Here is a 14,572-nt window from a genome sequence, read left to right as displayed (position 1 = left end):
TTCATTGGTTCCTGTGTGCAATCAATCCCTTACTACGTGGGGCAACACGGAAGCTGTGTAGTTGAAGGTATGTGGAGGTTTCACGTGAACATTTTGTATTTAACAAGAGCGTTTCCAGTTCGTCGTACTTTTTTCGTCTTTTACTGGTTCACTTGGTCTGGAATAAGGGGCAGCTGGTAGCGTAGTTGTACAACTACTAACTCAGTCACTGCCTTCGGTCCGACGGTCGCAGGTTCGATCCCGCCGGCTGTAGTACGAAATTTATAAGTTACCTCAGCATTACCCAGCAGCTGTGTGTAAGGGTAAATAATCATGGTAACCTTAGTTTAAGCCGGCTTAGTCGCTTTGGGAGAAAAGCGTAAACTATGATGAATACACATGATGTAGAAAAGAAATGAAGAAGTCCGGAAACCTGCAGGACAGCTGAGTTTATGGGAGCGTCCCTTCGCCCTAGTAGTACTGCTCTGCTGCTAGTCCCACCGACCGACTGAGTGCGCAGGCGCTGCGCTCCGGTCCGGTCTGGTCTGGTCCTGTCCAGTCCGGGCCGGTTTGTGTCCGTCGCAAACGGCGGGCGGTCGGTGTCTGGCTCTGGGCTCCGTCAGTGTTGCTGTATTTCTGGCTCCATGAGTCACATAACAGCGATGTGTGTTCAGAAACTGGGCTGTAGAGGCTCCTGTGTGACTGTCTGTACACTTCCAGACCAGTATATTTAATAATTGAGTCACTACACTGAACAAGTTAGCGGGGGGAGGGGGTCGAGTGTCCAGACTCTGGGGTTGTTCATGGTAACTATACGTCATAAATATGTTATGATCACACACACCCCCGTTGGGGGAGCTGCCCATGTACTAGAAGAGTGTCTTTGTGGCACGCCTTGAGCTCTGCTGGAAGAACACGGTTCCTAGTTCGTCGCGCTCACGGCTCCATCCCCGTGCCCCTGTTCCCAGGTGGGGTTCGGATCCCGCGTTTGTGCTCAGACGCGAGCCCGAGGCCTTTGGACGGATGAGGACAGGAGTTGAGCACGCTGACTGCGACGCGTGACGTCGGAAACTTGAGCGACTTGTCGACTCTCCTCCGTATCTCCTGCCGCTTCCGGTAGCTCCCGTTGTGCTGCTCGACTCGAGCTTCGGCTTCGCGCTCTTCTTGGAGAGCGTTCGCTGTGGAGTTTACGCGGGCGGCTCCCTCGACCCCCGTCTTGACCGCTTGCGAATGCCGGGCCTCCTTCGGCCCCGGGATGTGGTTCTGCCGCAGCTTCGCCGGCTCATGAGCGCGATGACGACGATGCGGAACGTGACGACCCAACGCTGAGCTCGAACCTTGGCTTGTTCGCTCCGCTGCTGTTTCTGCGATAAACGTCTCTTTTCGCACTTGTGCCCTCTCTATGCGTCCCCACGTGGCCTAGCTGTGCAGCAAGGTAAATGATAGCCAATAAAGAGGCTGAGAAAGTGGAATTATTTCAATACACGTGTGCAAACAGAGAAAGCTGCAAGTATATCTTGTGTATAGTGAGCTTAGTACAATCAACATAATGCTCTCTGAAGTAGAAACAAAACATACCCGTGGCACAGTATTCGAACAGTGTGAGTTGTCCAGGGACGAGCCCAAATGTAAAGTCGTACGAATGCCTCCAAATGTAATATTTTCAACAAATAATACCTTCAATAAGGAACAAGACTCTTGGTTCCTCTGCAAGAACATGTGGAAGGGCGTTGAAAAGATTGTTTGCATTAGAATTCCCCCACGTCTAATTAAAACAGCAGAAAAGCTGTGAGGCAACATATGTAAACATAATGAACTGTACATACTGCTGGGATCTCCAGTAAACACCGGGGACCACCATCTCCATCCAGCCTCCTCCCATTTTAAAAAGTGACAAAACCCGGTCGACACAATGGACCTTAAGAGTCTTCTAAAAGCTTTGTCTCTGCGATGTTAGGAATCATTTACTCAGAATGATATGAAAACGGTGTGTGTGTGTTTGTGTTTTATCTCTCTGCCCCCCTTGGCCTGAGAATAAGCTCATTCATGGTGATGAATAAGGCCATTCATGGCAAACGTACCCTTCGGAAAAAGCCAGCGCAATAACAAATTTGCTGTTCCTGAAGTGACCCCAGCGGTCCCTAATGGAGATGGATGAGTCCGAGCCCCGAGCGGCGTCCCCAGCCCGTCGCTGCGACTACTGACCCACAGCAGCTGGTGGGTGGGTCGATGCGCCTTTGATGAAGACCGGCTTTGGGGGAAGGGGCGGTGCGGCCTGACCCAGCCAGCCAGTGTACTCAAACGCAGCGCAGTGGATGTCTTCTTGTTCCTCACCAATAAGGAAGGGCCCATGTGGATTTTGGGTTTTGTTGTGTTTTTGATGTCTGCTCTGTATTACTCTGTCTATATTGATACAGTCTGGCACTGAAGGACTCTGGTAGCTTTTCTAAGGTTGTGTTTAGTCAACTGGTCTTAATCTTCTTAATTTATTGAAGTACAGTTTTTGTATCGTCCTCTGAAATGTGTATCGCTTTGGAGAAAGGCGTCTGCTAAATGAATAAACGTAAATGCAATCCTTTGCCGTCCTTGACCCGTGGTCAGCAGCACGTCGCTGTTGCTAGGAACTTGTATAAGCCCATAACTCTCCCATTACTATGAGCTCCACCCCAGCGAAGTGTGCTCAGGTACCTCCTCTTGACACAGTTCTCTTGCAGCTTACGACTTGTGAGCAACGAGCATCTCAGATGTGCTTTTCTGAGAGTATTTCTGAATGTAGAAGAGAAAGTCTTTGATTCCGATCTACTCATACATGCGTAAGCAACACCAGTGACGTGTATCTTTCCTTAGTTCTTGCTTCCCCTGGCAACGGGATCAAGTCCTTAGTTATAGGATGCCGTTTTGGTACTCAGACCTGCGCTGCTTGGGAAAGAGCTGAGAGACAGCCGATTCTCTGTGCTGATTCTCTGCGCCCTTAAAGAGAAACTTGTGGGATTCCTTGGTTCCCTTTGAAGCAGCTTTCCAGCCCCCTGGTAGCAGAGTGCTTATTGAACTCTGGAGCCTGTCTGTCATTAGCCTGGCTCACCTTACTGGGTGCAGATGTTCTAGGTATCTAATGAATGGCTCTTGTATTTTATGAGGTCAGAGGGTAAATCTCTCCAGAGTACATGGTCAAGTTTAACTGTGTCATTATTTGACTGCTGCAGACTTGTGTGTGTGTGTGTGTGTGTGTGTGTGTGTGTGTGTGTGTGTGTGTGTGTGTTTACTGACGTGGCCTTAACACATTTCTTGGCTATTTGTCTGGGTCAATGGTGTTGATGTGGACTTGTGATATCCATACTTCTGGAATAGTTTTCGTCTTTAATGTGTCCAGAAGACCAGATTCCTCTGCTCTTCCATGATAGCTCACGTAGTTTACTTTTTAACGCAGCCCTTCTTCACTGTCCCCGGGAAATCCAACACTACACTACATTGCTGCTTGGCTCTTACACTTTTGTCCCATTTAGTTCAAACTAAAATCTTTCTCAGTAATGCAACAATGTAAAATTTGTGAATCTGTTAGTTGGCAACAATCCGGAAACAGTTCTCAAATATCAGCTGAGGCTCAAACAAGATTATCTTTATCCAGTTAATTTTAGGTGGATAAGAAGCAACAAGAGCAAACGTACTTCTTAAGATAAAGATGTTGACAAGTAAAGACTAAGCAGCTCAGAACTTGTACACTGTTACTACTTGGTATAAGTAGCAATGAAATAAGAAAATAGTGAAATTCGTTCCATGGTCGATCGCTGCACGTAGGTCCAACCAAAGGTAACACAAAGGGGCTTCTGTTGGAGCAGCTCCGGTGCTGCCGAGCTCAGAGGGGTTTCCTCGTGGCTTCGATAGACTTGTTGCGCAAGCAGAATTCCTTAGCAGGGTCCTGCCGTGTGGTAATGGTTCTGACAGCAAGAATTATTGTATGCGGTTGCAATTGTCATAACAAATATTTAGGAAAGCCCACAAATGTAAATCTAATTGAATTAATAGTGTTTTTAACAACAATAGCAATTGTCTGTGTGCCTGGCAGGATTTTTACACATCTTACAATAATAAAGTTCACTAAGCAACGAGTCATTTTGATGGCTTGTGTGTTCTCTCTTGATTCTCCTCTTTCTTTTTAAAACAATTTATTTAAAAATTCCATACACAACAAAGAAGACAAGAGTAGTGCCATCATTCTCTACCTCATGATTGCAGAATGCCTCAAGTGACTTTTCTTAAACATTGTATTATAAATGGAAAGTTTCCATCCTGTTGTTATGATGTTTGCTAGTTGACATTTTGGACAAGTATTTTTTTATTATAATGACTGTAAATGTGAAACTTGATGTCACATTAGCTTTCTTACTGACTTTGGATCTGAGTGCCAGTTAAGCAAAATCATAGTGGTAATATTAGTAGAAACGTGAGTCTCTATAATGTACTTTACATTGTTTCACTCTCTGCAGGTTTGCCATCGGGAGCGATGAGCGTCAGCGTGTGTCAAATCAGGGTCACCTCGGAGCCCCAGCGCACCTTCTTTCTGAAGCTGGACTCGGGCGACGACCTGGGTGCTGGTTTTGTACTCGTTCTGTGTGACGGCGTCTCGGCTTGGGGTGGCGAAGGTATGTCCGGGGAGGCTGGATGTTACCCGGCTACTGAGAAAGGTCATACCTCGAAAGATTACCTGTAACCGAACCCCTCCTAAGCGCTTTATTTGATGCTTAGAATAGCCGCCTCAGGCATTCAAGTTCAGTGTGTATTACCTGCTTATGTCTTGGTTGTGCTTCTAATTTGTGTGTGATTGCGAGGGCTTTCGTCAGTGAACTGTGTCAATTGTTATGTATTGGTACCCACTACATCCTTTATGTTTCATTGTCTCACACCTTTGTACATCATGCCCGTAACCAGTACAGTCAGGTGTGTGTTTGTGACAAGAAATTTACTGCCATTGCTTGATTTCATGTCCTAAGGAAAGTGTCTCTCTTGTACTCGTGACCTGAGTTGTTGCATTGTGGTCACCTGTGGGGAGGTCAATGTACAGGAAAAATATAATTCCTGCTGAGCAATACTGCTTGTTGCACCTCCGCTGGTGCCTTTTGATCAGCCGCTGTGTCACTGGCTGGGAATCATCCCTCATCGACATTTTACTCTTTTAAGGTCTCCCAGCCACTGCTGCAGCTGGCATTTGGATCCAAGCCATCCACGTGTTATCCTTTCTCCACGAGAAGGCAAATATCAAACTATGAATATTTCTGCCTCTTCGCCTCATGGGCTGTCTCCAAGCATTCTTTCCACAAGATGTTCAGCTCCATCAGTATAACCTTTCTGATTGTTGCAGACCATACCCTGATGTCTGGCCTTAGAGGGGTTCTCATAATTTCAGTGGGAAACTGGAGCTGCCCATCTAGGTCTACTCTCATGGACCAGTTGTTTCCAGGAGGAAAAATTGTGCCATTCTCCCTTCACGATGCCCTGTGCTACCTCTCCTTGCCTAACCAAGTGGATCAGTCATTTTTGTGGGAGAGTATCACCTTTGTTTGCTTCCAGTCTGCTCGTCTCCAGGACCTCCACCAGCTTCCGTAGGCCTTGATCATGCCGCCATTTGTATTGACCCTGTGACATTGCAGTGTGGCAGCTACACAGTACGTGCTGCAAGTCTAATCCTCATGAGCAAACTTATATAGTCAACTGTCTCATTTGTCTTATGCCTTTGTTCCGCACTCTCTGTCACTTTGTGAGAAGAGTTCTGTGCAAATCAATGGAATTGAATTGAATTGATTACCTCTGGTATCTTTCACATGTCAGACCAGCTGGCGACTGTTGCTCACACTCTCCTGAATTGCCCACAGCCTTGTTGTTGTTGATTCACTGCCTTGGTTTTATTCTGCTCCTCTTCCATCTCGAAAACGTCTGAGACCACTGTTTCTTTCCTGTCCTTATTGGAAGCAGAAGAGCACAGCCTGGGTACCGTCTCCCCTTCCAGGGCCTGTTCTTTCAGTTTGGGTCCTCCTGACTAACTCCTGAGGTCTCAGTCCGGTCATGGCCTGGTTTACTTCTTACTTTACTTTCTACTTGAAACTATTTGTGCTCCGCACAGACTACAAGTGGTCCCCGACTTACGATGGGGTTACATTCCACAAAACCCATCAGAAGGTGAAAATACATTTAATACACACCTCTGCGTGACAGACTGGGAGATGTGGATCACTGCCGCTGCCCAGCATCGCCAGAGAGTATCACACCGCATATCACTTGCCTGGGAAAAAAATCAAAATTCAATATCTGAAGTACCATTTCTACTGAATGTCTATCGCCAGCTCACCATCATAAAGTTGAAAAAATCATAAGTCGGGGACCAGTTGTAGTCTGTTGGCTCCCACAGCCCCAGCACCAGTCTGGCCTTCTGTTTATAGGCCTCGCTGAGGGGTTTTAAGGGTAGCTGAAGAGTATTTCATCTGAACAATCCTCTGTTGAAGTAGGTTGAACCACCTGCAAATATAATTACTTACCTTTGAATCCATCTTTGTCACTGTGGATACCTTCACTTTGCACATCTTCAAAGGTCCCACCGCCAGATGTTAACCCTACCTAGGAGATGGCTTTCATCTGCTTTTTCCAGGCCTTCTTCCAGCTGTTTTGGGACTGCAAACACCACCTGTTTGTCGGACAGTCCTGACGTGTACGGCCTCCCTAAGGGTTTGATGGGTTGTTCCACTGTCGAGGGGATTCCTCTTCCATCTCTTTACAGAACAATGACTGAGTTTCCAGCTCCTTTCACAACTGAGGGGCTGCAAGACTTTTCTGGTTTGATTTTTCATTCCAGCACAAGAAAATAATTGTTATAACCTCTTTTTGTGTTAGCTTGTGCATTCTGCTGTGCAATGAGTCTTTTTAACGTCGTCCATATAGCTCCACACGGTTGGCAATCGTCGTCACAGCCGTTCCTGGACCGTTTATCTTGCGCCTCTCCGGATAAATCCATCCCTTGGCTGTCTCCTTTTTTTAGCTGCTGCCAGCCAGTTGTATATTCCTGTGTTGCGTGACAGATCTTGAGGTGTTCAAAATAGCCTGTGTCTAAGATTCCTGATGCAGACTGGAATGTGGAAGAAGTCAAGGGCAGAGCAATTGCAGGGGCAAAGAACTCCTGTGACGGGTGTTTTCACCTCATCTAATATTTGGGACACCTGCACTGTATGGTTGGAGTTCTTTGTCCCGATGATAACCTCACTCGATGACAGGCGAATTGAGTGACTAAGACACACCTGCAAAATGTTGCACCTGCTGCGTTCCAGGCCTCGCACCCCTGAGTCCTTCATATAGTTTACACAGACAGGACTGGAATAGGTACAGCGGGTATGAGAAAGTACCAGGCTCCTTACCAATACGCAGCGTTATGTGTCACACAATCAGCTTAAAATACACATGGGTTAGGGTTTAGGGTTCTTGTCTCTTGCTGGCCATATTTTTCTCTAGCGCACTACAGAATTTTGTTTGCAGTTCATAGTTACATTTACGTTGGTCTGTGTCAATTTAGGATGAGATTACAATGTGCTTCATACATTTTGTGAAGTTTTTTATTTTGTCTGAATGTAGAATGACATAACTAGTCTTAATTAGTATTTTCTTCGGCCTTGTAACCCATTGTTATGTCCTCCTGCCATTAAGAGTGTTTTAATGGTAGTAAACGAGTCACTTTGGAGAAGTTGGCCAAAGCTGAGACTGTATGTGCGACAGACCTTACATCTCTACCCACAGTGTCAGAGGAAGATGTGACCCGGGAGGCTCGTGAGCTCGAGATGGAGAGGGAAAAGTATGTCGAGGACCTCTGGTTGGCCCTGGCTGGAAAGGGTCAGAAAGGGGACCACACCTTCCACCTGTCCTCCAGCAGCCCCAACAGCGGGACTCTTCACCTGTCCTACGAGAAGGTGCAGAAGAACATCTCGGTAAGCGAGAGGACCGCTGTTGTGCTGCTATTCAGAAACACGGATGAGCAGTCATTGCTGGGCGTTTCACATGATCGATCACCATATTGTGCAGAAAAGTTATTATGTATTTATTCACAGACGTTTACAGGAATTCACATGATTCTTATTCACAAATTCAACTGTCTTGATCTACCGGTGTTGATTCGGTCATTTCCGCTTCCTGTAAAGTTTAATTTCCCAAATGGTTTGAGCAAGTTTTAGCTGGTGCACACTGAGAGCTGCATGATTTTTATGAAAAAGACCAAGTCTGTGCTTGCTGTAGACTGAAGATACCACACTTTGTTTTTAGTCCCCAGATAGAAGTGCATCACTTAGTCCTCACTGCCTGTAGATGCGCTCGAAACGAGAAGTTTTCTTTATCTTCTCAATTTTCTTTTAGTGTTGATTGAGAAGCACTGAGCCCTGAGCTTTCAATAAAACTTACTTCCTTGTCTCAGACCTCCTGGGAAGATTTCACTGAGGATTTCTCCTCCACTTCTGCTGACATTGTTCTGAAATGTTTTTGTTTCTCTTGGAACAAAGGGAGTTTTGTGCCAATAACAGATATCTACATGTTTTATTATGGACAAAAAGCCTTGTGTCAAAATTAATGTCAGCTTCTTGGATTTGCAATATGCATCTTCATTGTAAACTTAGGAAGTGTAGATGTTTGCAGTCTTCACCTAGTTGTTGTTGTATATGAATGTTGTGCAGAGATGCCTTGAGTGGGAATTGTGCTCGTCTAGTTCCCCCATGAAGGATTGTCTCGTCACAGGTTCTATGATTTCAAGATTTGTTCACTGTGTCTTCAAACACTCTGCTGAGTTCGGTGTCTGTAGTGCGTTGTAATTCTTGAAGTATCGGTGCATTGGAAACAGAATCCCAAGAAAAGAAATGAGAAATGAGAAATTCTTGTTAAAAAAATCACTGAGATTTTAACTGTGTAGAGGTGCTTGTATTCAGTAGGTACTCACAAGAATAATAAAATCACTTTTATTATTATTATTATTATTGACTCGCTCACTCACTTTGGATAACCGCTTGTCCAGGGACATGTGAAAGGCAGGCAGACATTTCAAATTTCACCTTGTACAGTGATGCCAACAATCTGAACAAAGCAATGAGGAAGCCTGGCTCCGTTCTGGCAGTTGGGATCGACTCTTTGGGGGCAGCAGTGGACTCTTAAACTATTAGCCATCATGGACAATGGTCTCACACTAACCATTAGGCTCTGTAATGACTTCTTAGTGCCTGAGGGCCATTGAGTGGTCACTGCTGATACCTTTACTTACTTGTCAATACTGTCAGTGCTGATTTTCACGCTCTGTTTTCCTTTTGAATTTGTTCCTGTGCTCTGTCAGTGTTTTCCGTTGTATGTTTACTGCTCTAGCCTTGGGCGCTTTGCTTTGGCATCAGTAAAGTGTGTGTGTGTGTGTGTGTCCGTCCGTGTAGCTCTGTGACATGAACTTCTGCTCTTGTCCACATAATCGAAATGAACAGAGTTGAGGACACTTAGTTTATATAACTGTGTGTGTGTGTGTGTATATATACAAGGGTGCAACGACTCTCTTAACGCACATGAAGAACACAGCAGTGAGATGAGGACACTTCGTAAACCCTTCAGTTGTACTGCGAGTGAGTAAAGCATTGAATAATGTTCCCACCCACTGTGTGCAGAGCTACGTGGTGTTATAGGAGATCAGTTACTAATAGTCCTGAAAGCAGTTCTCCGTCTTTTGTGACTTACAGTTGGAGACGCACCTTCATCGTTTATTTGTATGGCTTCACAAGGAACCATTGAAATGGATGAAGTACTGAATCTACCCCCCATTATACAGCTGCAGAGGCTGTGCAGATCTGTCACGGTCTTGAAGAAACCACAGAAAAGAGGCACATTGCAGTGGCCTATGGGAGCATTTTACTTGAGCCCAGTGTCATCTATATTGGTGCGGAAAATGCAGATTATACCTCAGTCGGTGGCACAAGGACACCGGTAAGGAGAAACTGAAAGTAACCAAGTAAGAGGCAGGGATATGGGTTATAAAAACATGGCCCACCCACATAGCCTCCCTTCAGTGTCTCACAGCAGGCCATTTCTGGACCAGCTAAACAAACAAACTTTCTCTGCAGACACTCTTCTTCCTGTGTCTGGCCGAGAAACACCTTCTCACCAGTTGGTCCCTCCAACACCTTTGAGTTGCTGCCCCTGGTAACCTTCTCTGTGGGCTCATCGACACTTTGTTTATACAGGCACAGCGCAGAGGAGCTGATTGTGACCCATCGCTAGTAGATACGGGGAAGCATCCCTTGCACATTTGGAGGAGAGGGCTCAGGATGTTTAACGACAGGCCTCTTCCTAACATTACAGGCACCTATTTTTCAGAGCCTTTGCAGTGATTTGGGCACAATGGCAAAACTGTTTTGCCATTATCACCCAACAAGCTCTCCTCTCCTCTCCTCTCTTAATTGGTTAGACTTCTGCAGGTGGAGGAAACGATCATCAAAAAAGAAGTTAGTCTGTGTGGAAAAAGAAAATGTACGGCAAAGTCTTGGCCATAAATTAAAAGGCAGTAAATGTGATGGCAGTAAACTGTTCCCTGGTGACCTTAAGGAGACACCAAATACCTGAGAGAAGTTGAGCTGTTTACTGAAGGATAGTCACACTTTCAGTCACCCAGCGAGACCACCCTGCTCCTTCATGGGGTTGTTATGGAGACCCCTGACTTTTGTTAACCCACAGATAGCTGGTTATTACCGCCTGTGTGGTAAATGGCACTGTTTTGGCCCATGGCAGGGTACATGTCCAATAACACGCTTAATGACATAGAGGACACTTGGTGTTGGCTTTTACATTAATCTAACAATATTCCTACAGCCAATCCAACGACACTGAAGGACACATTCAGTAAATTTTTCTTGGTTCCTTTCTCAACAGTATGTCTGGCAGCAGAAAAATGAAAACTCCTATGTAATCTGCAATTCTCAGTCCACGTGGCTATGAAGCCCTCATGGGCACCCTAACGTTACTCATTTTGGGAAAATGTTGGCGTTTCGTACGTAGTACGTGGAGGGATCAGATCGCATTGTACTTGTCCACTGTCTGGAGGGCAGATGATGTTCAGTGAGTGTGGTAGAGCAAACGGTGAGGTCTACCAGGTCTCTGTATGGCCACGTTCATGAAGGGTTATGACTAATATCAGGTGTGCAGAAGAAAAGGCTGAAATCAGCTGTAGATGGTTTCCACACATGCAGCAGGGAGCAGTGAAAGCTCTTGCATCGATAGCGGGGTAAATAAGCTGTGGCACCATGAAGAGTGGCAGTAGCAGCGAAGCAGACATCTGAAAGAACCTCAGCAGTTCTTTCAGACCTCTCAGTACAGTTGAGGGTAATTTTTACCTTGCACCACAAGCAAGACACTGAAGGACCCCTGTCCCCGTACCCTGTTCCTTGTTCCTTTTCCTCGCTCTGTACATCATGTCTCTTGACTGAGACTGAAGAATGTGGCACAATGAGGAGGGAGAACATTTAATGTGGTTACTCACAGCTGTAGCTTACTGTAAGGTTAAAGTGCACGTGCACAGCTTTCCGGAGGTGAAAACACTTGAGCCATAGTAGTTGCTTTTAAAATTTTTTTATAAATATGCAATGTTTGATACGTCACGGTTTTCCTGTCTGTCGTCTACTTACAAGTCTGTGAAACACATCCGTTCCATCTGAGCTCCGAGCCCCATTCCAGCAGTGTTTCTCCAGCTCTTTAAATGTTTATATTTTTTCACTTCATGTAAGAGTATGAGGTCAGTTTTTCTTTCAAGAGCCCTTGGAATGGAATAAATATTTCTTCTGTTCCTCGGAGTTTCTCCGACACGGACGTTGTTGCTTTTCCATATGGTGTGAATTTTGATATTGCAGTTTTTTTTTTTTTCTCTCCTCCTCATTGGAGTTTTATTAAGATACACAGGACTTCATGCTTTAGGGTTACCTTACCAGGGGTACACTTTGGTGTGTTTGTTTTTTTTTGTTTCGTTGCTATGGTGACCATGGGCCGACAGCGTGAGGTCAGGGCTGGTGAGACACATGTACAGCTAATGATGCTGTGTTGTCCAAACACACATTTTGGTCAAGGTTTTTCTCACATGAGATTAAGGTTACAACTTAAACTTGTGATATATTGATATATAGCTGTGATTAGTAATACAGTTCTTAAATATATAAAATGCACAGAATTGTGCAGTATGAAAGGCTGTTCTAGAGCTCACGTTATTCACTGCACTTTATTGTGAACATTATCTTGGGTAATATTAATGATAACATTATCTTGGATGGGGGGTGCAGCAGCGCGGCGGGTCCCGCTGGGGTTGCCTTGTGACGGACTGGCGTCCTGTCCTGGGTGTGTCCCCTCCCCCCTACGCCCTGTGTTGCCGGGTTAGGTTCCGATTTGCACCATGGGACAAGCAGTTTCAGTCAGTGTGTGTGTGTGTGTGTTTGTGTGTGTGTGTGTGTGTGTGTGTCATTATCTTGGGTAATATTGCATGGTGGGGTTTAGTGACAACCTCAACATGTCATTCTGAAGTGCGCTCTTATTACAGTTCTAAAGTATCTTATGTGGCAATTGTGCTTAAATTAATACATGTAATGTAAATATAATCAGATGCTTTTCTCGTGTGACTCTTAAGTACTGTTAGTTAGTTTCCTTCACCATGTGCACTGGTGTTCAATTGAACATGTTTTATTCATTTGTTCCTGCTTTAATTTAAAAGGTGCTGGTAACTGGAAACCTCCAGTTTTCTCCCCTTTCCTACCCATGATTCCTTTCCATGAGAAGGTGACCTTGAAGCTCGTGCCTTGAGTGCCTTGTCGCGTTATCATATATACCGACAGTATGGTGTGTGCGTGCGTGCGTGCGTGCATGAGAGTGAGTCCAGCGAGTGGTGCGAGAGCCCTACATGTAGAGCACAGATTCCTAGGACCTTCCAGGCAGTTTGGACAGTTGCTTTGATACTTCAGAGGTACGACTTCATCTGGAAGCTCCTCATCGTTTTCTTCTCCTCATTTGTGGAGCAGCTACTGCTGGCAGCATAGAGCTTCGCTGCTCCTTCTCAGGTCTGGAGTAAAGTTGCAGTCAGTGAAAGCGCTTGTAAAAGGTGCATCTTCTCCTGCAACTTCTCCTTCCGTCCTTCATTGAACCTCAGAGGGTTTTTACTGCATTGTGCTGTGAAGGGAAATGGGATGTGTCAGCTGGGGGGGGGGGAGCTGTGGGAGTTGCGGAGCCGCAGCTGGACAGCGGACGTCATCGTCCTGGAGATGAGCGCTAGAGCTGCACTGCACTGCCCAGAGGGATTGTGGGAAACTTTGCTCCCCTCCCTCCAGTCGGGCCACATTCCTTCTGCTTTTAGTCCCAGCACACACTGCTCCTGGACCTTGCTCGCTTGTTGCTCCTTGTTGGCCCATTTAGCCACGAATACGGCTTCACAAGTGGCCACATGGCATAACCGCTCGGGGTCTGGACACAAACACACACAAACACTAACTCACTCGTATGTATTTCGTATGGTGGAAGAATTCACTCCTCCAACCCCTGTTTGTGTGTTTAATTTCACTTGCAATGAGTGTAAAGAAATGCTCCTCCTCCCCACACTTGTGAAGGTTGCCTTAAGTTTCCTCGCTGTGTAAACTGCACATCGTTACTTGCGCTGTAAGTGAGGTGAACGGCAGTAAAGCAGAGTCATGGCTTCGTCAATTTCCTGAGCGCCGCAGCTGCAGGGGTATGGAGGGTGAGTCCACAGTGGACGTTGGGGAGCTACACGCTGCTGTGTGTCACACACATGTGAAAGCAGTGCAGCTGCTATTCATTCTCTACCTCTGGGAAATAAACAAAAACAGTGACATGGATTCGATGTGGGAAAAGGCATTTGGATGTTACTGTGACAGTGGAAAGATTGAATCTGAACTGTAACAATATGATAATATTCATACTGATATGTACCTGACACTCTTCTCCAGAGCTACTTACTGTATCAGGTTGGCTCATTTTACTGGAGTAAGTACCTTGCCTAAGGGTACTGCAGCTGGAGGTGAGATTTGAACCTGTGACCTTTGCACCCAAAGTCGTCAGCACTAACCAGTCACCACCTGCTGCCGCAGTTCTAATCGATGTTAATGATATCAGCCGGGAGGGGGGTGGTGGGTGCAGAGTCGATCCATGTCCTTCATTGGTATGCCACCTGCTGTCACTGTAGGTACCCGAAGGGCTCGTTTCCAGCTCTTCACTGTTCAATTTGAAAGCTGCCAGTTCGCTGTAGGTGTGTGTGTGTGTGTGTGTGTGTGTGTGTGTGTGTGTGTCTGTGTCTGTGTGTGTGTGCACGCGCTCCTGCTCCCACACACTGCATACTGCAGGGTGTTTAATTCTGAGCCTCTGGCTCGACGTACCCTTTGGCACCATATCGTATTTATTCTGTCTCCCAGCCAGTTGGACTAATTGTCCCGAGGTGGATGTGGACTCTGCTCCTCGGTCCCACTTGAACGCAGCGTCACGAAAGCAGTCGACACTCTTACTCGACTCGTCCGGAATGTGTGTCCCCTGCAGAACACGGTAAAAACGGAGCGTTGAAGGG

General features: G+C 46.0%; 1 protein-coding gene across 6 annotated transcripts in view; it reads left to right on the top strand.

Moving 5' to 3' along the window:
- Positions 1-28: 28 nt before the first annotated feature.
- xrcc4 (X-ray repair complementing defective repair in Chinese hamster cells 4) overlaps positions 29-14,572 on the top strand; it is a 45,328-nt gene continuing 30,784 nt past the window's right edge. Inside the window, exons 1-5 of one of the 6 annotated variants that reach the window (XM_018745057.2) lie at positions 29-67; positions 948-1,414; positions 2,106-2,200; positions 4,464-4,619; positions 7,753-7,940. In XM_018745057.2, coding sequence (XP_018600573.1) covers positions 2,134-2,200; positions 4,464-4,619; positions 7,753-7,940 — 411 coding nt within the window. In that variant the 5' untranslated portion in view covers positions 29-67; positions 948-1,414; positions 2,106-2,133. Of the gene's footprint in view, positions 68-947; positions 1,415-1,507; positions 2,201-4,463; positions 4,620-7,752; positions 7,941-14,572 lie in introns of those variants that run through there. The other 5 variants (XM_018745060.2, XM_018745061.2, XM_018745059.2 and 2 more) reach the window with 5 other exon arrangements.

Source organism: Scleropages formosus, chromosome 6 (assembly GCF_900964775.1).
Source record: "Scleropages formosus chromosome 6, fSclFor1.1, whole genome shotgun sequence".
Lineage (NCBI taxonomy): Eukaryota > Metazoa > Chordata > Actinopteri > Osteoglossiformes > Osteoglossidae > Scleropages > Scleropages formosus.
This window is presented reverse-complemented; position numbering and strand designations above follow the sequence as displayed.